At 39.4% G+C, this 23,887-nt stretch overlaps 1 protein-coding gene across 1 annotated transcript; it reads left to right on the top strand.

Annotated features, from left to right (window-relative positions):
- The first annotated feature begins 199 nt into the window (after positions 1 to 199).
- Positions 200 to 22,203, top strand: FBXO33 (F-box protein 33). The gene is made up of 4 exons (XM_019983445.2): positions 200 to 973; positions 16,856 to 16,966; positions 17,594 to 18,279; positions 20,142 to 22,203. The coding sequence occupies exons 1-4, from the start codon at positions 360 to 362 to the stop codon at positions 20,411 to 20,413; spliced, it is 1,683 nt and encodes a 560-aa protein (XP_019839004.2). The 5' UTR covers positions 200 to 359; the 3' UTR covers positions 20,414 to 22,203.
- The last annotated feature ends 1,684 nt before the right edge of the window (positions 22,204 to 23,887 follow it).

The raw sequence follows: 23,887 nt of genomic DNA, 5'->3' as shown, positions 1-23,887 counted from the left end.
CCGGCAAGCGGGCGCGCCCTTCTTCTGGAAGTCGCGCCCAGTCACGCCCAGTCTCCGCCTACCACCGGTGACGTCAAACTCAGCGCCTACCACTGCTCTGCCTCCGCCTCCAGGCGCGGGGAGGGCTCCCGGTTCCTTAAAATAAATCCTGCCGCTTCCGGGCTCCTAACCAGTACAAGGGAGGGTTTTTAAGTTCTCGGGAGCGCAGGCCTCGGACGCGCGTGAGTAAAGTTGGAGAGGCCAGAGGCTGGCTATCTGGAGGCCACCCCCGCAGAGGCCTTTCCCCCTCTCCGCAAGTTGTGCCGCACTTGGTTCCGCCGAGACCCACGACGGTTCCGCCCCCTTCTTCCTTGTCATTGATGTTGTTGTTCTTGTCAGTGCCGCAGCCCCGACCACCGGGAGCCCGAACCCGAGCCGGGGCCGCCCGGGTGGCGCGGTGGCGGCGGCTGCGGCTGCAGCAGCTGCGACGGCTGCGGGGGCTGCTCCGGGGTCTGCGGGGGCGGCCGGGGACCGGCAGCCGGCGGCGGGGCCGGATGGCTCTGTGCGGGCAGGCGGCAGGCGCCGCGTCGCTGCCTAGCGAGCTGATCGTGCACATCTTCTCCTTCCTGTCCGCGTCCGACCGGCTCCGGGCCTCGGCCTCCTGCTCGCACTGGCGCGAGTGCCTCTTCTACCCGGCTCTCTGGCCCCAGCTCCGCATCTGCCTCCGCGTCTCGCCCGCGGAGCAGCCACGGCTCGAATTCCTCATGCGCAAGTGCGGCTGGTTCGTGCGAGAGCTGCGTGTTGAATTCGCCGCGGAGAACTACCTGAGCGGCGGCGGCGGCGGCGGCGGCCCGGGCGATGGAGGAGGCAGCGCGGACGCCGGGACTGGCGGGGAAGAAGTCGAAGCCCTGCAGCTCTCAACCCGTTGGCTGGAAGTGCTGCGCACCTACTTAGAGCTGGTCCTGTGCGTGCTAGTCAGCATCCGGAACAACAGGTAGGCTCTTCGCAGCCCCTCCATTCCTCCTCCTCCCCACCGCCTCCACTTCCCGGGACGCAGGGTCGTCTGCTTCCTCTCACCTCGAAATAGATTCAGTGTGGAAACGCCCCGCCCGCTTCAGCGTTGCTTTTTTCGGTGACTGGGGGTGTCAGTTCTAATCCGGCGATTTCCTTGAGGCAGGAGGACATAACAGGACTCATCCTAATACTTTATAAACAGTAATGGACTTGGTGTTTATCAGACAGCACTCCTGGCGCCTTCCAGGCACTGTCTCATTCATCCTTTCGGCAGCAGTGGGATGGAGTACAGGCGCGGTCATTCTTCATTTTACGGATGACAGAGCTGAAGCTTGGAGGGTGAGGCCTGTGAATGAGTCTGGGGAGAAAACTAATCTGTTTTTTGTTGTTGTTGTTATTGTTGTTGTTTCATTCTGAACCTATCCGATCAAAATAGTTCGTGGTGGCGGAGGGAGTAGGTATGCCACAGGTTTCGCATAGGTTGGAGACTCTCCCGGCAAAAAAAGAAATCTTTTACAGCCATTTTCTTACCGAAAATGGTTTTAAGTAGGCCAGGCACAGAGTAGGAGAAAATGTTTTTTTTTAAGGGATCGGGGAACTGCCTAATCATCAGGATTAGAAGGTCCCTCCCTTTTGCACCTCCAGACTCAACTTGTCCCCAGTGATTCACCTAAAAGTAGCACAGTACAGCTTGGTGTTTGCGTGTGTTGAGGGAACTGGCCAGTGTCTGCAAAGGGTAAGCCCAAACTGTCCTGATTGTGCATCAAGACTTTACTGTAATTCTGGGGCTAACTTCCTGTGTTCTGGCCCGTCGTCCTAATCAGTGTTTTCCATTATTTATCTACCGCCCTCTCCAGAATCCTCTTAACGTAGATTTTCTCTATCTGGATATTCTAAGCTTAAAATTAAACAGTGAGGTAGAGGAAAGTTCATAAGTTCAAAAAAGGAGCAACTTAGATAGCAGTAAGAGTTTAGCAGTTTGCAAGTAGTTTCACATTCAGGATCTTATTTGATCCTTCCAGCCGAACCTGGGAGTTAGGACAGCTGCTATTATCCCTGCTTTATAGAAAGGAAACTGAAACCTAACAGGGTCAAATAATTTGCAAATTATCATACAGCATTTTATCATACAGCAAATTACTATACAGCATTATCATACAGTATTGATTTTCTCTGACAGCAGTGTACTTCCTTTTGCAGTAAATACATTATGTTGAACAGGATGGAGTGAAGGTCCTGGTTATGCTAAGTGAGATAGATACATCTGTATTCTTAATTCTCTGTTTGAATCACAAGGGTGGAGAATAAGCATTAGCTGCAAGTTGTATCTGGAGCATGGCTGCATCATCCCAGTATACTGTGTATTTTCCTAGCTTTTCACACCAAGCCATTTTATTTCCTCACTTTGATTTTATGTGGCAAAAGAGGCTGTTTAAGGCTATAAGTTGGTCTTGATGATGTTGGAGACTTTCTGTCAGAGTTGGATGTGTGGCTGGAGGCCCAGGTGACCCAGAGGTTAGAGTCAGTAGTGAGCACTTATTACTGATGATTCAGTGGAGGGTAGAAGTGGGGTGGATTCTCTATAGAAAGGAAACTGAAACGTAACAGGGTCAAGTGATTTGCCAGTATCAGTTATATTTTTCTTGAGGTTAGATAGCAGTTCTGAGCAGTCATTTAAAAATGCACGTCTTTTGTCCAAGTAAGAACCCACTTTACAAAGTTTCTATCTAGTTCCTTTTAACCGATTGGTTGGTTGGACAGGTAAAGGTTATAAGGCAAAAGAGTGATATGTCACTTCTTCCCTTCGTTGTTTAGTTTTTCTCCGGTCCCTTCCTCACCCCTGTCAATTTTTATTTTTTTAGCTGTATGTGTTGAGGTAAAGTTGACAAATAAAAGTGAACCTACCTCTTTAGCATCTCAATCTACTTGTCTATAAGACTGCCCTCTAAAAAAATCTTTATATATTTGGAAGGAAGATCTCAGCTTTATTTTTGAAAATATTTTGAGATACTCTTACTAATATTGGAAGTACTAATATGGATGTTAAAAATTTAAGTGAAACTAGTTTTCTTTAGAGAAATTTGAAAATGTTTTAAACCAAGATGTTTATTTGATAACTCGGATAAAGCCTATTCTTATTTCCTTCATAATCACTTAAACATCAGACTCAGGCTCAATGAAGAGTAACTCAAATGCTTTAGTGTTCAGTATTCTTTGATTTTATAAAACCAAAAAATTCAGTAACTAATGAGAAAAATCAATATTTGACATTGTTCTTTACATTTCCAAGGTAAATTTTACAGTGCTTTTGCCTTATTATTTCTACCAGTTTATAGGTAGAAGAGGAGGATATGAACCTACCAAGTCACAAACTTTATGCTTCCTGCCTTTATGTTGAATTTTATACAATTCAAACTTTTATTTTGCTGTGTTTCAGTTATTTTCTTGTCTCTGAGTTAAAGAACTAAAACCATAACCTTGAATTGTGGGAACTTTTCAAGGGTACTGTTCTGAGAGAATAATTGGCATTTTGCTTAATTCCTGGGTATGCACATGTACTCTCAGAGTGATTGTAGCCACCTTACCAATTTCTTAGGTGTTAGGGACAACTGATGAGTATCAAAGAGGTACAGAAATGCCTCCCAGAGGGTAAAATACAGTCTTCTGTCTTCAGAGTTCACTTCTCCAGAGAGGGCTAGGATACCTGCCTTCTTGATCAACAGTAAGAACGTAAATAAAAAATTATTATTCAAAATACTAAAAAAGAAAAAAAATAAGTACACATTCAACTGTATTGTAGGTTAAATTGGCTGAATTTCTTCTATAGGAAATTGTACTTAGAAGTTCAAAACAACAAATATAAATATGCATTTTTAGACTTTAACGTGGTTGTCAAGTTGAGTACTACCTATTAAAAATGCTGTATTTCATACTCCTTAGGAAAAATGAGACTTCAGGGACAATAAGATTATGATAATAGCTAATAGACTCAGTCACTAAAAATACTTAATCAGTAAGCATAGGTACATTGTCAACATCTGATTTACACTTTCCTGGACTATATAAATATTTTGCATGAGGCTCTTTTGGGTTGAGGGCAGTACTTTTCCAAAAGATGCAAGCCAGAGAGACTTTGTACAAGCGTGATTTTCTTGTTAAAATTCTAACTACATGGGGTGGAGGGGAGGTTCAGGAGGGAGGGGACATATATATATTTATGGCTAATTCACATTAATTTACGGCAGAAACTAACACAACATTGTAAAGCAATTATCCTACAATTTTAAAAAAATCTAAATATCTAGATTGACCAGTTTTTTTTTTTTACTGTGCCTGCTTATATACCCCAATGGCACCCCACTCCAGTACTCTTGCCTGGAAAATCCCATGGACAGAGGAGCCTAGTAGGCTACAGTCCATGGGATCGCTAAGAGTCGGACACGACTGAACGACTTCACTTTCACTTTTCACTTTCATGCATTGGAGAAGGAAATGGCAACCCTCTCCAGTGTTCTTGCCTGGAGAATCCCAGGGACGGGGGAGCCTGGTGGGCTGCCGTCTATGGGGTCGCACAGAGTCGGACACGACTGCAGCGACTTAGCAGCAGCAGCAGTAGTAGTAGAACACCTATCAATAATTCTCAGATGTGGTCTGCTGACTTGGCACATGCAGTTACAGAGAATCTTATCTTAATATTTTTTTCAACATCAGTATGCCAAGACCCAGCAACTGATAAGGCAATCTAAAAATACATCTTAAAATAGATTAAAAATTCTTTGGACATTTCCTATTACTATCCAAGAAGGTAGGAAATTCTTGAAGGTATTATCTCCAACAACCCTGAGCCTTATTTTTCTTGAAATATTTTTCCCATCACGGGGCAATAAATACATGCAATAATAATATTTCACTTTTGAGAGCTAACTTTTCTTATTTGCTTTAAAAAGCCCATTTGGAGAATATGTGTATTAAAATATATTGGGACTCTGACCAGTCCTTCCTGCCCAAGAGATGGTTGCTTTTAGAGAAGAGATACTTTACCCAACAGACTCCTCACCTTAAAACGGACAGAGTAAAGTGACTCCATGGGGATAGCTTCAAGGTCATGGAGCAGAAAGGAGACTAAACTGATGAAGAAACTAATCTCCTTGGAGGGCTGCTAAGAGGAATTAGAGCTCTCTCTAGTCCATAGGCGGAGAAGGCAATGGCACCCCACTCCAGTACTCTTGCCTGGAAAATCCATGGACGGAGGAGCCTGGAAGGCTGCAGTCCATGGGGTCGCTAAGAGTCAGACATGACTGAGTGACTTCACCTTCACTTTCACTTTCATGCATTGGAGGAGGAAATGGCAACCCACTCCAGTGTTCTTGCCTAGAGAACCCCAGGGACTGCGGGGCCTGGTGGGCTGCCATCCATGGGGTCGCACAGAGTCGGACACGACTGAAGTGACTTAGCAGCAGCAGCTAGTCCATAGGTACATTCTTCCAGTGACTGAGAACTGAAGATAGAGGATAGGAGATAAAACTCAACAAAAAGGTCATCCAAGTAAAATATTTTTCCTGTGTTACAAGAAGTGACTGAGCAGCTTTTGAGTGAAGGGATTAAGTGATCTCCATTTTAATGTTTTAGTTCTGAGGCAGCCTCGGAAGAGTTCACCCAAGTTGTTAAATTTATAGCTGATTTAAGAAGATAATTGTTAAAATATGTTTTTTTTCCCCCTCCAAATATTGAGAGTATACTATGTGCCAAGCAGTGAAGACAAACTCCCTGTTCCCATGGATTCGACATTCCGGAGGGAAAAGATAGGCAGAAGCAAGTAAACAAATGAAAGATTATTTCGATTGTGAAAGTAAGAGGACTATGTAATAGTGACTAGGTGGCAACTTGAGATAGATTGGTGAGGGAAAAACTTTTTCTATAAAGGACATTTAAGCTGCTACATGAATGACAAGTTACCCATCTGAAGATTTGAGCAAACAGCATTCCAAGCAGAAAAAAGACTAAGCAGCAAGGCTTTCAGCCAGCCAAATTTTTGGCTTCTTGCAACAGCAGGAGAGAAAGTAAGGCAGGACCATGTGAAGGGTGAGAGCAGTGTCACAGTGAGCTCTTAAGTGGAGGAGGAGGAAGGAATGTTGATTTTTTATGAGCACTTGTGGAATAAAGTTTGGACTATATTCTAAGAATAGAAGTTACTGAAAAAATGTTAAGGACAAGCATAAGGTGATCTAATTTGCATTTTAAGGCAATCATTCTGGTTACTGTGTAATGAATGAATAATCCTCGTAAGAGGTGATGATAGCCTAGAGTATGATGGAAGAAAAGATTTTTTAAAAGTGGATGGATATGGAATATATATGTTTGGAAGTAGAGCCAAGAAGACATGCTACTAGGATGTAGAGGAAAGGAAGAATCAAATATTTTTTTACCATTTGTCTTTAAAACTCACTCAGTTTTCTTTCTTTCTTCCTTAGTACTGTTAAAATTGTCTTTTAATAATATGTTAAATAACAGTTTTTTTTTGTTTTTGTTTTTGTTTTTTTCTGACTCCTTGCGACCCCATGGACTGTGGCCTACCAGGCTCCTCCGTCCATGGGATTTACCAGGCAAGAATACTGGAGTGGGTTGCTATTTCCTTCTCCATAAATAACAGTTTTAAATGTCAGTCTTATTTAAATAAACCTTTTTTTATTTCGTAACCCCTGGGATTTGAGGATGATGGTAATTCAGTAAGTGGGGGCTTCCCTGGTGGCTCAATGGTAAAGAATCCTCCTGCCAATACAGGAGATGCATGTTTGGTCCCTGGATCGGGAACCCACTCTAATACTCTTGCTTGGAAAATCCCATGGACATAGAGAGCCTGGCAGGCTACAGTCCATGGAGTCACAAAGAGTCGGACACAACTTAGTGACTAAGCAACAACAACAGTTCAGTAAGTGAATTCATATAACAAATTCTGGAAAATTGCTTTTAGTTAATGGATCCTAAGAAAGTTGATAAGGAATACTACTATAGGCCTATGACTTAGTTATGCCTGGAATGTGGGAGACCTGGGTTCGATCCCTGGGTTGGGAAGATCCCCTGGAGAAGGCAATGGCACCCCACTCCAGTACTCTTGCCTGGAGAATCCCATGGAGGGAGGAGCCTGGTAGGCTACAGTCCATCGGGTCTCAAAGTGTTGGACACGACTGAGCAACTTCACTTCACTATGACTTAGTTGTGGAATCTCTGAAGCTGTACCAATAGCCACATATAGCTAATCAAATTTTAAATTACTTGGCTAAAATTAAAGATTTAGTTTGCTGTACTAGACACATTTCAAGTGCTCCATATGTGGCTAGTGACTACCATTTTGGACACCATAAAATAGAGCATTTCCATCATGGCAGGAAGTTCTGTTAGTCAGCATTTCTCTAAAGTATTTGTCTTCTTTGTTTGATTTGGCTGTGGTCATTTATTAACATTTCTGAGAGGAGGAAATATGTTATTAAAAAGTATTATGTAAATGTAGACATTTGATATCAAACATGGACTAAGAAGATTAGAATTGATCTGAAAAAATTTCATGCAATGATACAGATTAGCTTATTAGGTTAGAAAAGGAAAAAATTGCATTTTGTGGCCTCCTGTGCATCATTGAGAAGGAAATGGCAACCCACTCCAGTGTTCTTGCCTGGAGAATCCCAGGGATGGCGGAGCCTGGTTGGCTGCCGTCTTTGGGGTCGCACAGAGTCGGACACGATTGAAGCGACTTAGCAGCAGCAGCAGCAGTGCATCATTGAGAAAGACTTAACCTTGTTAACAATTGCATCTTTTTAAATAATCAAGTTTGTATGTAGTCTCCTTTTTCATAGTTAATTAGACTTAGCTGTATTAACTCTAATTTAAAGGTTATACTAAATAATCCAAAGAAATCTCAGAGAAAAATGAAGAGTTTTCAGCACTCTTCAGTTAGACCTTGGGGAGTATTTCTTAAGCTCACGGGTGGTTAATATTGTTTTCAAAGAATTGCCCAAACTAACGCACTGAATCTGTATGTATAGGGTTTTATAATAAGGCTATCAAAAATTGCGTTGATTGTTTGATTCATGGGGAAATTTTTACCCTAAGAACAAAATAAGATCTCTCTTTTCAGTGAAAAGTTGTATGTGGTGGTTTAATTTCTTTTTAAAAAATTTTTATTGAAGTATAGTTGATTTAGAATATTATTATTAGTTTTCAGGTATGCAGCAAAGTGATTCACTTACATATTTTTTTTTCAGATTATTTTCCACTGTAGGTTTTTACAAGATATTGAATATAGTTGCCTGTGTTATACAGTAAATCTTTGTTGCCTATCTATTTTATGTATAATAGTTTATTAATTTCATGCCCCTAATTTATTCCTCTCCATCCTCCTTTTCTGCTTTTGTAGCCATAAATTTGTTTTCTATGTCTGTGAGTTTGCTTCTGTTTTCTATATAGATATATTTATATTATTTTTTAGATTTCACAGATAAGTGACCATTTTTTTGATTGATTTGTTTTTTTGATGTTGAGTTATATGAACTACTTGTATATTTTGGAGAGTAACCCCTTTGTCAGTCACATCATTTATGAATATTTTCTCCCATTCCATAGATTATCTTTTTAATTTTTATTTCTTTTTAATAGGGGGAAAATTGCTTTACAAAGTTCTGTTGGTTTCTGCCATACAACAATGCACATGAGCCATTATTATACATCTATCACCTCCCTCCCCTTCCCCTGTCCCACCCATCTTGGTCATCACAGAGGCCAGGCTGGACTCCCTGTGTTACATAGCAGCTTCTCCCCAGCTCTCTGTTTTGTACATGGTAGCTTATATATGTCGATGCTGCTTTCTTAATTCGTCTCCCTGTCCTTCCCCTACTGTGTCCACAATTCCATTTTCTGAGTCTCCATTCCTTCCCTGAAAATAGGTTCATCAGTTTCATTTTTCTAGATTCTGTATACATGCATTAAATACGATACTTGTTTTTCTCTTTCTGACTTACTCTGTATGATGGTGGTGGTTTACTTTCTAAGTTGTGTCAACTCTTGCCATCCTATAGACTGTAGCCTGCCAGGCTCCTCTGTCCATGGGATTTCCCAGGAAAGAGTGCTGGAGCGGGTTGCCATTTCCTTCTCCAGGGGATCTTCCCAAGCCAGTAATTGAACCATGGACCCACGTCTCCTGCATTGCAGGCAGACTCTCTTACCGCTGAGCCACCAGGGAAGCCCTCAGTCTGTATAATAGGCTCTAGGTTATAACCAGTTCACTAGAACTGATTCAGATTTGTTCTTTTTTATGTCTGAGTAATACTCCATTGTGTATAGTACTGCATCTTCTTTATCCATTCATCTGTCATCGGACATCTAGGTTGCTTCCGTATCCTAGCTATTGAAAATAGTGCTTCTATGGACATTGGGGTACATGTGTTTTTTCCAGTTATGGCTTTCTTAGGGTATACACCCAGTAGTGGGATTGCAGGGTCATATGGTAGTTTTAGTCCTAGTTTTTAAGGGAGTCTCCGTGCTGTTCTCCATAGTGGCTGTATCAATTTACATTCCCACCAACAGTGCTAGAACGTTCCCTTTTCTCCAAATCCTCTCCAGCGTTTATTGTTTGTAGATTTTTTGATGATGGCCATATTTCTTTTGCCTTAGGAGACATAGCTAAGAAAGTATTGCTACAGTTTATGTCTGAGAATGTTTTGCTTATGTTCCCTTCTAAAAGTTGTATGGTGTCATGTCTTATGCTGCTGCTGCTGCTGCTAAGTCGCTTCAGTTGTGTCTGTGCGATCCCATAGACGGCAGCCCACCAGGCTCCCCCGCCCCTGGGATTCTCCAGGCAAGAACACTGGAGTGGGTTGCCATTTCCTTCTCCAGTGCATGAAAGTGAAAAGTGAAAGTGAAGTTGCTCAGTCGTGTCCAACTCGTAGCGACCCCATGGACTGCAGCCCACCAGGCTCCTCCATCCATGGGATTTTCCAGGCAAAAGTACTGGAGTGGGGTGCCATCGCCTTCTCCGGTCATGTCTTATACCTCAGTCTTTAAATCATTTGGGATTTATTTTTATGTATGGTGTGAGGGAGTGTTCTGACTTCAGTTTACATGTAGCTGTCCATTTTGCTCAGGACCACTTATCGAAGAGACTGTCTTTTCTCCATTGTATCAATATATTTTTCTCTCCTTTGTCTTAGATTTATGTCCATAAAAATTTTAGGATAATTTGTTCTGGTTCTGTGAAAAGTGTCATGAGTATTTTGATAGTTGTTGTTTTTTTGTGTGTTTTAATTTCGTGAAGTAGAACTAATGTATAACATAACCACATTTATTTAAGAAATTGAAAGCATGGCTTGTCTTTAACCAGTGCTCTGCTCATATAGGCCTTACATAAATTAGAATCAATTTGTCGAATTTCCCCCAAAACTTCCTGGCCTTCCTCACTGCAGTCACTTGGATTTTTTCCTCCTCCTTCGCTTTCCTGTTTCATGTAAACCCATTACTCCTTGAAATTTGCTTAAGTCTGACCCACATAAAAGCTGTAGGTTCAAGATGGTAAGACTAAGTGAAAAGAAGCAGCAAGTATTATATTGGTGCAAGCATAATTGCGGTTTTGGACCATGAATTTTAAGTCATTATAACTAGACTCAAACACATCTTTATTAATGAAAATGGGAACCATTACAATCAACACATCTTTGACAATGAGAAATCAATTTGTTTATTCCTATAGCATAAAAATCCATGCTTCTGGGATTCAGGTAACTCTTGGAAAGCATTTTCTGCCTTCTGCTGGTTGTGGAAGCATTTTCCCTACAAAAAGTTGTTGAGCTACTGAAGAAGTGGGAGTCACTTGGCTAGACGTCAGGCGAATTGGCAGATGAGGCAAAACTTCATAAACCAGTTCATTAAACTTTTAAAGCATTGGTTGTACAACATGTGGTCAGGCATTGTCGTGGAAAACAATTGGGATCAGACTAGCAGCTGACCACCAAACAGTGACCATGACCTTTTTTTGGTGCAGATTTGGCTTTGGGAAGTGCTTTGTTAACTTCTGCGTCCAGCCACTGAGTTGGTCATTGGCCAGTTGTCCTAGAAAATCCGCTTTTCGTCACATGTCACAATCCGATCAAGAAGTGGTTCCTTCTGTTGTGTGAAAAAAAAAAAGAGAAGATGACATTTCAAAAACAATGATTTTTTTTTTCAGTCAGCTTATGTAGCTTTTTCACCTTTCCAGTTTGCTTCAAATGCCAAACAACTGTAGAATGGTTGACATTGAGTTCTTCAGCAGCTTCTCATATAGTTGTAAGAGGATCAGCTTTGATGATTGCTCTCAATTGGTCATCGTCATTCCAATGGCCAGCCACTATGCTCCTCATCTTCAGGGCTCTGGTCTCCTTTGCAAAACTTCTTGAACCACCACTGCACTGTATGTTGATTATCAATTCCTGGGCCAAGTGCATTCATTGTTGATATTGTGAGTTGTCTCCACTGCTTTATGCCCCATTTTAAACTCCAATAAGAAAATTACTTGAATTTGCTTTTTGTCTAACATCATTTCCCTAGTCTAAAATAAATATAAAATACACAGCAAATAATTAGTCATAAGCAAAAAACATAAAGCGAGAAGTGCACATTAATGTATAACATAACCACATTTATTTAAGAATGCATTGGAATAGCAAATGGCAAAATTCAGCAATGAAAAACTGCTATTACTTTTGCACCAATCGCATAGTACTCTGCATAAGGCTTCTTCCTTTCGTTTGCTCCAAATCACTGGTCTTATCACTGTTAATACTAAGTCAGGTAAATCAGTTTTTCTGTCCAGGAACTTGTCTTGTGTACTCTTCTGTTACATCTCTGAAATGGGCAAGGAAAAGGCAGGAAACTGGGGTGACACTTGAGCCATCTTTTAACCTGGTTTGTTATTCACATATTGCTGATAACTTCCAAAAATAATCTCATTCTTAGAAACCTCAAAAAATCAACTTTGGTTCAAGGCAAAGGAGAAAAGCACTCACCTGAGGCAAAAAACTTTGATCTATAGCTTAGATCCACCTTCCCAAGCCACACACCTTCTCCATACCAAAGTCGCAGAAGAGTTACCACCATGATCATGGGGCTGGGTGAGCCCCAGTCATGTTGCCAGTACTGCAGAGAGCAGAGGAGTATTTGTGTTCTTGATAGTCTTGAAATCCTAAACTAGTTTTCCTAGAGAAAGAGCAGTATTCAGCAACCATTTATCTTTACTAAAGTATTTGAAAGGAAATCCAATATATAGATGTCATTCCTTTTATACTACACATTTCAATATAAAATTCTAAAAATTATGGACATATATGTGAAGAAAGCTGAGCGAAGAATTGATGCTTTTGAACTGCGGTGTTGGAGAAGACTCCTGAGAGTCCTTTGGACTGCAAGGAGATCCAACCAGTCCATTCTGAAGGAGATCAGCCCTGGAATTTCTCTGGAGGGAATGATTCTAAAGCTGAAGCTCCAGTACTTTGGCCACCTCATGCGAAGAGTTGACTCATTGGAAAAGACCCTGATGCTGGGAGGGATTGGGGGCAGGAGGAGAAGGGGGCGACAGAGGATGAGATGGCTGGATGGCATCACTGACTCAATGGACATGAGTCTGAGTGAACTCCGGGAGTTGGTGATGGACAGGGAGGCCTGGTGTGCTGTGATTCATGGGGTCGCAAAGAGTCAGACAGGACTGAGCGACTGAACTGAACATATACATTTAGGACTTCCCAGATGGCACTAACGATAAAGAACCCACCTGCCAGTGCAGGTATGTGTGAGATGCAGGTTCAGTCCCTGAGTTGCGAAGATCCCCTGGAGGAGGGCCCAACAACCCACTCCAGTATTCTTGCCTGGAAAATCCCCATGTACAGAGGAGCCTGGCAGGCTGCAGTCCGTAGTGCTGCAGAGAGTCAGATACGACTGAAGTGACTGAGCAAGCAATACATACAACCAAAATAACATTAATACACTTAACAAAACTGTCAATACTTCTTTAGTCTCTCCTGATTTTTTAATTAGCCTTTTTAAAATAAAACCTTTATTTCCACGCCAAGAATCTAAACTCATGTACCTTTGTAACTTAACCACAATAACTTTTCATGTAACTGATACAGTACATATCTGATAATTGAACGAGTAGAGGGTAGGAGAGCAGTCTGTAGCCTCAGTTTCTAAATTATAAGTACTTAACAGTCTGACTTCGCTCTGGATCTGGATAATGACTTTGTAAAATAGGATTAAAAAAGAATGCAATTAGTTGAAGAATATTATTAATAATATAATATTATTGCAGAATATTGAGTAGAGTTCCCTGTACTATACAGTAGGTCCTTATTGGTTATTTTATATATAATAATGTGTTTATTTATCTCAGGTTGATAATTTATCCTTACTCCCAACATTGAAGAGGAACTAAAAAGCCTCTTGATGAAAGTGAAAGTGGAGAGTGAAAAAGTTGGCTTAAAGCTCAACATTCAGAAAACGAAGATCATGGCATCCGGTCCCATCACTTCATGGGAAATAGATGGGGAAACAGTGGAAACAGTGTCAGACTTTATTTTGGGGGGCTCCAGAATCACTGCAGATGGTGACTGCAGCCATGAAATTAGAAGATGCTTACTCCTTGGAAGGAAAGTTATGACCAACCTAGATAGCATATTCAAAAGCAGAGACATTACTTTGCCAACAAAGGTCTGTCTAGTCAAGGCTATGGTTTTTCCTGTGGTCATGTATGAATGTGAGAGTTGGACTGTGAAGAAGGCTGAGTGCTGAAGAATTGATGCTTTTGAACTGTGGTGTTGGAGTTGACTCATTGGAAAAGACTGATGCTGGGAGGGATTGGGGGCAGGAGGAGAAGGGGACGCCAGAGGATGAAATGGCTGGATGGCATCACTGACTCGATGGACGTGAGTCTGGATGAACTCTGGGAGTTGGTGATAGACAGGGAGGCCTGGTGTGCTGCGATTCATGGAGTCGCAAAGAGTCAGACACAACTGAGCGACTGAACTGAACTGAACCATAAGTTTGTTTTCGAAATCTTAGTCTGTTTCTGTTTTGTAAATAAGTTCATTTGTATCATTTTAAATTAGATTCCACATATAGTAATAGCATACGATATTTGTCTTTCTGTCTTCATTTAGTATGATAAGCTACATCCATCCATGCTGCTGCAAATGATATTATTTCATTCTTTTTTATGGCTGAGTAGTATTCCGTTGTATATGTATACTTTATCTTCTTTATCCATTCATCTGTTGATAAGACATTTAGGTTCCTTCCATGTTTTGGCTATTATAAATGGTACTGCAGTGAACACTGGGGTTCATGTATATTTTGGAAGTATGGTTTTCTCCAGATTATGCCCAGGAGTGGGATTGCTGGATCATAGGGTAGCTCTATTTTCTAGTTTTTTAATTAACCTCCACGCTGTTCTCCACAGTGGTTGCACCAATTTACATCCCCATCAACAGGTATAGGAGGGTTCCCTTTTCTGCACAGCCTCTCCAGCATTATTACTTGTAGATTTTTTTGATGATGGCTATTCTGACTGGTGTGAGGTGATAAATCATTGTAGTTTTGATTTGCATGTTTCTAATAATTAGCAATGTTGAGCATCTTTTCATGTGCTCTTGGCCATCTATATGTCTTCTTAGGAAAATGTTGAGCTGTATGAGCTATCTGCACCCTTGTGGATTGCATCATTTGCAAATATTTTCTCCCATTCTGTGGACTGTCTTTTCATTTTGTTTATGACTTCCTTTGCTGTACAGAATCTTTTAAGTTTAATTAAGTCCCATTTATTTTTGTTTTTATTTCCATTACTCTAGGAACTGAATCCAAAAAATATTGCTGCAATTTATGTCCAAGAATGTTGTGCCTGTTTTCCTCTTAAGTTTTACATTATTTGGTCTTATGTCTAGGTCTTTAATCTGTTTTGAGTTTATTTTTGTATATGGTATTAGAGAATGTTCTAATTTCATTCTTTTACATGTAGCTGTCCATTTTCATTTTTTCCCAGCATCACTTACTGAAGAGACTGTCCATTTATTCATTGTATATTCTTGCCTCCTTTGTCATCAGTTAGATCACCATAGGTGCCTATGTTTATCTCTGGACTGTCTGTCCTATTTCATTGATCTATATTTATATTTTTGTGCCAGTACCATGCTGTTTTGATTATTACAACCTTGTAGTATAGTCTGAAGTTAGGGAACCTGATTCTTCCAGCTGTGTTCTTCTTTCTTAAGATTTCTTCAAGCTAAGTTTTAGAATAATCAGACTTTTTAGTGAAACTAAGGTTACTAATTTGGGAAAATATGTCATAATATTAAGAAATGTTATTTTTCATTTACTTAAATCTTTTTATCATTTTTGTGGGTTATACATTTCTTATTATAGTTATCCCAAACTTCTAGTTACAGATGTAATTCTCTAATGGTTATGTTAAAAAGGAAACAGCAGACCCAAAATGGTCAGTTATGCTAAACCCCATGTCACCAAACTAAGACTTAATACCTAGCACAGCTGTGGTTTCAATCTGCCTCAGGATGGTAACCTTTAATCAGTGAGCCTGAAATTACCAGGTCAGCATTAGTGAGGCAATCTGCCATATAGTCCCTTCAGTTCCCTTTGCTAAGTTGCTTCAGTCATGTCCGACTCTGTGCTATAGATGGCAGCCCACCAGGCTCCTCTGTCCCTGGGATTTTCCAGGCAAGAGTACTGGAGTGGGGTGCCATTGCCTTCTCCAGTGCATGAAAGTGAAAAGTGAAAGGGAAGTCGCTCAGTCGTGTCAGACTCTTAGCGACCCCATGGACTGCAGCCTACCAGGCTCCTCTGTCCATGGGAGTTTCCAGGCAAGAGTACCGGAGTGGGGTGCCATTGCCTTCTCAGTTCCCTTTAGAAGGGTGACTATTGCCTGGAACAGTGCATTATTTACTAATAATTTACTTTTTCTACTTCCTTTCTACTTTAAAAGCCTTTCCTTTTCTATATCTCTGCAGAGCTCCTTTCTGTTTGCTACATAGGATGCTGCCCAATTAACGACTCTTTTAATAAAGCTAATTTGATCTTTAAATTTACTCGGTTGAATTTTTGTTGTTTAACCATTATTATTAGCATTTAGGTATTTTTAATCTTTATCCTTTCTCCTACTGTATTTAGAATTTTACTATATAGAAAAGTGTGTTTTGTAGCTAAAGTTATTTACAGATTTTTACATAGTTTTTTTTTTTTAATTGACCTCTTAATGGTAACCTCTATGTTTGATCACAAAACCACAGAGAAGGTTCTCTATATTTTAAAGAATATTTTTTACTGAGAAGATATCTCCAGGGCAGTGCCCCACTTAGAAATTTAATGCATTAAGTTAACTGGTTTGGGAAAATTTTATATTATAGTTAAAATGTATATGAAAAATATATATATATGAAACTTGAATGCTTCAGTGTTTCAATATATATATATGAAGCTTGAATGTTCTTTCATATGTCATTTTGTGATTTATTCATCCCTAAACCTTTAAGGTAGGTATTATTATTACTGATAAAAAGTTGAATTCCAGCAACTTTAAGAATACTCTTCCATAGTCACTAAAACCTTGAGTTCTGAACTACTTGTTATGCTCTAGTCTTTAAAGCTTATGCTGTTTTCTCCTATATCGCATTGTTTTTCATTGTATGTTAAAAGCAATCTGAAGGTACTTAGTTGGATTCTAAATAAGTTATTAAGGTAGAAACTTCTGTAGAATATCTCTTCTGCATATGTTTACTTTTAATATTTATACTTTAATGTTAATTATTTAGACAATCATTTTAAATTACTTTTCTTATAGGAACCTCCAGAAGTTTAGCCTTTTTGGAGACATAAGCGTTCTACAACAGCAAGGAAGTTTGTCAAATACATACCTCAGCAAGGTGGACCCTGATGGCAAAAAAATTAAGCAGTAAGTTATACAGCTAATGGAAAGGGACTCTGTAATAATAAAAATATTTTTCTGAGAAATTTTAAGATACTGTCCAAAGAGTAATGATATTTTTTCTGAAAAGAACATGTACCCTGGAAATGCCTTAACAATGAAATAGTGATCAATACATACCATTCCAATCTTTAAGACAAAGAATTTGCTGTGTAATTATTGCTATTTAAAACTTAACTTCTCTACTTTACTTTGCTATAACATGAATTGTAAGTCATCAGTCTTTTCTTCTCTACTGATATAAAATGCTCCTTTACTTGAAAAACATATTTCTATATGTGTAATATGTATTACATTTTTATGTGAATCTTAATGATATTACTACTTGTGGGTCAAATGAGTGTACTCAGTTGCTCAGTCATGTCCAACTCTTTGCAACTGCATGGAATGTAGCTTGCCAGGTTCCTCTGTCCATGGGATTTCCCAGGCAAGAATACTGGAGTGTGTTACCATTCCCTTCTCCAGGGGATCTTCCCGACCCAGGGATTGAACCCATGTCTCCTGCATTGCAGGTGGATTCTGTGGATTCTTTACCATCTGAGCCACCTAGAGCTAAGTCTTAACAGGATTGTGTGGCATGTGCTTTCCTTACAGAATTCAGCAACTGTTTGAAGAAATACTGAGTAATAGTAGGCAACTGAAATGGCTGTCTTGCGGGTTTATGCTGGAAATAGTAACCCCAACGTCACTGTCATCTCTCTCAAACTCTATTGCCAACGCCATGGAGCACCTGAGTTTACTGGACAACAATACTCCTGGTAGCAGCACCCTTATCACCGCAGCAGAACTGGAGCGATTTGTGAATCTGCGCTCACTTGCCCTGGATTTCTGTGACTTTACAGCTGAGATGGCTAGAGTCTTAACCGATAATAACCATGTGCCTTTGCAGCGACTTTCTCTCCTGGTTCACAATGTTTCCGTGATGCACAAGTCTCTGGACAATATGCCAAATGATGAGCATTGGAAAGCCTTGTCAAGAAAGAGCACCAGCCTTCGGGTCTATATTATGGCTTTTGATATCAAGAGTGAAGATATGTTAAAGATTCTGAAACCCAGTATACCACTAGAGAGGATTCATTTTGACAGCTACATCACTTGTGTTTCAGGAGCTATTGTTGATCTTATATCTAGGCAGTACGACAAGTTCCTCACTCATTTTATATTAATGAATGATATGATTGACACGTCTGGTTTTCCAGATCTTAGTGACAACCGAAATGAGGATCCGTTGGTTTTATTAGCATGGAGGTGCACAAAGCTCTCTCTTCTGGCAATTCATGGTAGGTAACTTTTGTTTGTTATAGTTTGAATTTGTTATTACAGCTAAAATATTTTATACCAATAAAAAGATAGCATTGACATTTATACTGTCAAAAACTCTTATAACAAGTTGATATGCAGATTTTTTATACTTTCTAACATGACTGAAGCGACTTAGCATGCATGCATGCATTGGAGAAGGAAATGGCAACCCACTCCAGTATTCTTGCCTGGAGAATCCCAGGGACGGGGGAGCCTGGTGGGCTGCCGTCTATGGGGTCACACAGATTCGGACACAACTGAAGCAACTTAGCAGCAGCAGCAGAAACATGTGTATAACATGTATAACGTATACCATGTGTAACATATACCACTTACAAGTGGAAGGACACATTTCTACCCTATTTTGTTCCAGCTCCCGTATTACTGTTTTTCTTTCACCATGTGATTAATAGTACTTCACAAAAATGGCATTTGAAATTATCCAAGAAAACATACATATTCACCTACAACAGATGTATTTCTTCTTCTTAAAAACATAACACAGAAGGAAGAAGAAAGTATGATTTCTTTCATGCTCACTGCCTCATCTTCTAGATTCTTGGTATCAACATCTTAATTTCTACAACATTTTTTAAATGATGGTTCTGTTGGTTGAAAAGTGCTCTTTTCTGGCAGGCCTTTCATCTGAATGTGAACTATTTTTCATTTGGACAGAGTTCCTTTTATAAGTTAGAAGAATATATTACTTCTTTTCTGAAACTTGTAAGATAGAGAATATAAACTAGAAAGTCTGCATGAACAACTTAAATTTATTATGTTTCATTATTTCCGAAATTAATCTTTTAGCTGCATTTGAGTGTGGGAGTGTATCTTGCTTTTCAAGTTTTGCTTTATAATTTGGCCAGTCATTGGAAGTAATAGCAAAGAGTAGATCACTATTGAAGTTAATAAATTAGGATTTTTTTAATAGGATGAAGAAATAGCAAGATATTTAAAATTAAGTTAGTCTTTTTAAAGCTCCTTTTATTTTTTTGACTCTGCTGAGAGGCTTCTGGGATCTTAGTTACCCAACCAGATATCGAACCCAGGCCCCAGCAGTGAAAGAGCTGAAACCTAACCATTGGGTCAACAGAGAATTTGCTAAAGCTTTTTTCTCTTATTAAGAAGTAAAACGTTATATTTGCTAGTGATAATTAACAATTTATCTTTAAAGTGTCACTTTATAACTTTGGACTGTGAAGTACTGCGTGTGTGTGTGTGTGTGTGTGCGCGCACGCACACGCACGCACGCACACGCACAGGGTGCTCAGTCACATCTCAACTCTTTGGGACCCCGTGGACTGTATGCTGCCAGGCTTCTCTGTCCATGGAATTTTCCTGGCAGGAATACTTAAGTGTGTTGCCATTTCCTGCTCCAGGGGCTCTTCCTAACCCAAGGATTGGACCTGCGTCTCCTGCACTGACACGGCAGATTCTTTACCACTGCACCACCTGGGAAGCACCGTAGGAGATGCCTTTTACTAATGAAAAATACCAGCTTACTATGTACTGTTAATCAAAAGCTATAAAATTACACTTTAAATGTCTTCACTTTTACTAAATGTGCTGATACCAGAATACACTTACAGCACCTATCTGTTCACCAGCTGCAGTGATGTTCTTGGAGACAATATCAGACTTCTAGTCTTTTTTTTTCTCTGAGCTAAACAATTACTGGGGCTTCCCTGGCAGTGGTAAAGAATCCACAGATCTCAGCATATTTTTAAAGGAAAAGGACCCCAAAGTGGTGAGATACAAATTTGTGGAAAAGACAGATGTAGAAAATAGACAAAATAAAATACAAGGAAATGACAGTGCTTGTCTTCTGCTTATTTTTAAGGTTACACAGTGTGGGCACACAACCTCATAGCCATTGCTCGTCTTCGTGGCTCTGATCTAAAAGTACTTGAAGTCACCGAAGAAAGCATTGATTTTGACCAAGGTGAACTGGCCGACCAGGATGTGGATCCAGTGCATAATCTTATTGAGCAGGTGTCCCTGGGCCTCGGTCAGCCTTGGCATGCAGTCATGGACATCGAATCACTCAGTGTCTTCACTGAACCAAATCGTCATTTTTACAGAGAGATGCAGAGCTTCAGCGAAGACGTTTAGCTTTTTTTTAACGTACAATTCCTGTGGTTACATTTGCAAGTAGGGTCCTATTATGTTTTTTTTTTTTCTTTTCCAGTAGTGTGAATTAACCCCTTTGTGCTGTGTTTAATCAGTATTAGCTTTATAGAATTATATGTGTATATTCTACTTCTTGATCAAAGAACATAGTCGGGTATTGGTTTAGAAGTTCAAAGTGACACTGTATAGGGCTTTCACGGTTAATGGACTTGTTACCAGACCTTAAGAATCTACAACCGAAGGTTGTCTGAGGTTGCTGGCTAACTGTTTTTCACTGAGTTACTCTGCCTTTTGATGTTTTTATTCTTTGTGTGTCAGAGCTCAGGAGCCAAAATATTTTTATACATATATAGATATATATCCATAGCCTGGTGGATTTGTATGCAATGCACTGCATTCATTCATTCTGATAGCATTTCATTGATTTTTATTTGAAATGGAAGAAGGGAGGATACTATGATCCCAAATGAGTCATCTTTAACAGAAAAGCCAAGACTTTAACTTTCATTACATATATAATAGTCAATTATCATTAATTACCACTCTGAATTTTATATAGTAGCAGGTTAGAACATTGCTTAATCCTTTTTGAAATGCATTTGTGTAAACATGAATACTCAAATTATTGGATTTTTCCTAACTGTATCTGACATAATTTAATTCATCAATTACATTATACATTCAAGTTAGCTTTTTAGCCCAGATTTCAAATAGTGGAGGAATAAAGAAATAATATTCCAGGGTAAAACCTCCTAAAAGAATATCATGAAATCACAGAGTTGTAAACACACATGCTTGCAAACAAACATTAGTCGTGAAATCCCTAGCAACAAGTCACTGGATTTTTCTCTGTCAGCGCGCGTGTCAGCTGCCAAAGAATAGACTTAACTGAAGAAGTGCCCACATGCTGGCAGGGGCTGGCCCACTGTGGCCAGCCAGATACTGCTAGATTGTAATATTTAAGGTCGAATTTCGACCTGTGGTACACAGCTGTGCTGTGGCTCAGTCAGCAACCTCAGATCTCTGAAAAAAAAAAAACACAAAACAAAAAAAAAAAAGAAAAAAAAAACCATGCACCTGTTTCACTGTGAATAGTGAATGTAAAGGAAAAAAACGGAAAAACTGAACGCTTGTTCTATCACAGGTATGAGCTGCTATGATAAATGAAGAACATTCCATGAAGTATGTTTTAAAACCTTGTTATATCTGAGAGGCTTTAAAAGCCGACTTAACTGTTTCAGGGCAACCGCGGTACAGACGTGGTCTCTGTGAGACTTCCACCTGACCCCAGTTTTAAGTGGTACGAATGTTGTGCATTTAATGTTAAAGGACAGTCTGCAATAATAAAGTAAGTAGCCAACGTGGGTGCCCAGCAGTGCTGAGACCTGGCTGCTCTATTGTAAGCTTTGGAAACACAATTTATGCAACAGATGTCCAGATATGATTCTATTTATGGAAAAAGTTTATATGTATTTTACAAATGGTTTTACCATCTTATATTAAAATGACCTTTTGACAGGTGTGCACTGTTTTGTCTCCAGTGAGCACATACCATGCAGATTTTTTATGTACATCAGTAGTGTGAATCCACTGGCACAGGGTGTGTAAATGCCAGATGTGGTGAGATTTTATCTTATAAATGTGATCAGATAAAATAACTCCTGACAGAAACTGTAAGGAAACCAGCTGAATGTTTGACCTGATGACTGATGTTGTATGGTTTATGTTAAATGTATATTCTTTTAATCAATGAATAAAGCATTAAAAAGTGATCATTGTAACATTTTCTTGTTCATGAAGCATGAAAAACCTTTAGTGTTAAATAAACTACAGTAATCTTAACAATGTGTATAATCATGTTAGCTCCTATTGGTAGTCTGGTGCAGCAAAGCTTAAATTTGAACAATTTGGAGAGTTTTGATTTTTTTTAACTCACTGTGGCAAAATATAAAACAGACTGGTTACCACCAAATCCAAGTGTATTATGTATTTAGAATACATTATTTATAGACTATAGGAACCTACATTTAAAAATTCTTCTACTGGATGAAAAGGAAAAAAAAAAAAAACATTTCAGTATGCCAGTACTAAATAGATCTTAAACTTCTATACTGCTTTAGTTTAGCTTTGTAATCTCCATTCTTGGTTGTTAAGACAAACAGCTGTCATTCCTTCTTCCTTCTCTAATCATTCCAGACACCACTTCTTCCAAGCACTGCCTCATCATGGAATAATCTGGGGTTCACAAAGAACTGTTGTTATATCTATTGCTCCCTCATTTCGTGGATACAACTCCTTTGGATGAATCAACATGTCTGTGTATATAAAAGACTAAAACAATACCTAAAATATATGAAAAAAGAAAGTCAATGAATATATACATAAGTGAAGTTGTATGTAGTAAAGCACTAAACTGGGGGGTGTTAACCTGTTTTCTCCACTAAGCTCTGACTAATGCTACATGAGCAGAGCACAGATTCTTGAGCCTCAGTTTCCTCATCTGTGATATGAGGGATTTGCCTAAAACTGATTCTTCATTGAAAGTTTCAGCTGATGTTAGTCTGACAGCTTATAGACAAATATTTATTTTCAAAACAACTTACTAAACTATATGAAATTTGCATATCTAAAATTACTTTCCTATTTCCTCCACCACCCTGGGAATAGAGAACTTAGGGAGTTGGTAGGGTGGGGCTTCGGAAGGACAGTGTGCTTACGACTGAACACATAGATTTCAGCACCTAACTTGCTTGTGGCTTATCCAATAGCATGAACCAGACTGGGTTGTTATGAAGCTAGTAACATTAAATGAAACGGATGGAGTAACATACAGTAGGTGTAAATAATACCCAACAGTCACACTACATTGTCTGTATCAAAGCTTCCTAAGCTTTTTCATATGCTGACACATAGAAAATATTATGCAGCACACTGATAGAACAGAAGGAATTGAAGCCAAAAAAAAAAAATCATTGTTTTCATTACATAATTAGAGAAATGCAGAAGGTTGATGGAAATAATTATTTGTATAGAACTTTCAAATAAAATCTTTTCAACTGTTCTAACTTATAACCTATTAAAATTTTAATGTTCCCACCAAGAGGAACACCCCACAAATGGATAATTTTTAAACCTTACCATCCACAATATCAAACATGTATGCAGTTGAAATTATACTTACAAAATCTAACAGCTCTAAATGTAATGGTAAGTGTAATGTTGAGCTTTCTTACATAATGTAAGTTAATTTTCAAATTCAAGTGATTTTTTTCACTATTAAGTATTTCAAAATAATGAATGCAACTCTAATTTGTACATACGTAACTCTGCTGCTAGTTGAGCCACTGTTCACACAGAAATACTTGATTTATATGGAAGCAATTCAAGGCCTGCAGGAAGCCCTGCTCCCACTTCCAGCTCCCAACACCCCGCTCCTCACACCCACCAGCTACATAT

This window comes from Bos indicus, chromosome 21 (genome assembly GCF_029378745.1).
Source record: "Bos indicus isolate NIAB-ARS_2022 breed Sahiwal x Tharparkar chromosome 21, NIAB-ARS_B.indTharparkar_mat_pri_1.0, whole genome shotgun sequence".
Taxonomy (NCBI): domain Eukaryota; kingdom Metazoa; phylum Chordata; class Mammalia; order Artiodactyla; family Bovidae; genus Bos; species Bos indicus.
The sequence above is the reverse complement of the archived record's forward strand: the minus strand, read 5'-3'. Positions and strand labels throughout refer to the sequence as shown.

What these genes read in the sequence shown, in the direction of transcription:
- FBXO33 (XM_019983445.2), top strand. Translation starts at nt 360, where the DNA reads ATGTTGTTGTTCTTGTCAGTGCCGCAGCCCCGACCACCGGGAGCCCGA. An exon ending in GTCAGCATCCGGAACAACAG is followed by an intron (nt 974 to 16,855) that starts GTAGGCTCTTCG and finishes CTTTTCTTATAG; the next exon opens with GAACCTCCAGAAGTTTAGCC. An exon ending in CTCTCTTCTGGCAATTCATG is followed by an intron (nt 18,280 to 20,141) that starts GTAGGTAACTTT and finishes CTTATTTTTAAG; the next exon opens with GTTACACAGTGTGGGCACAC.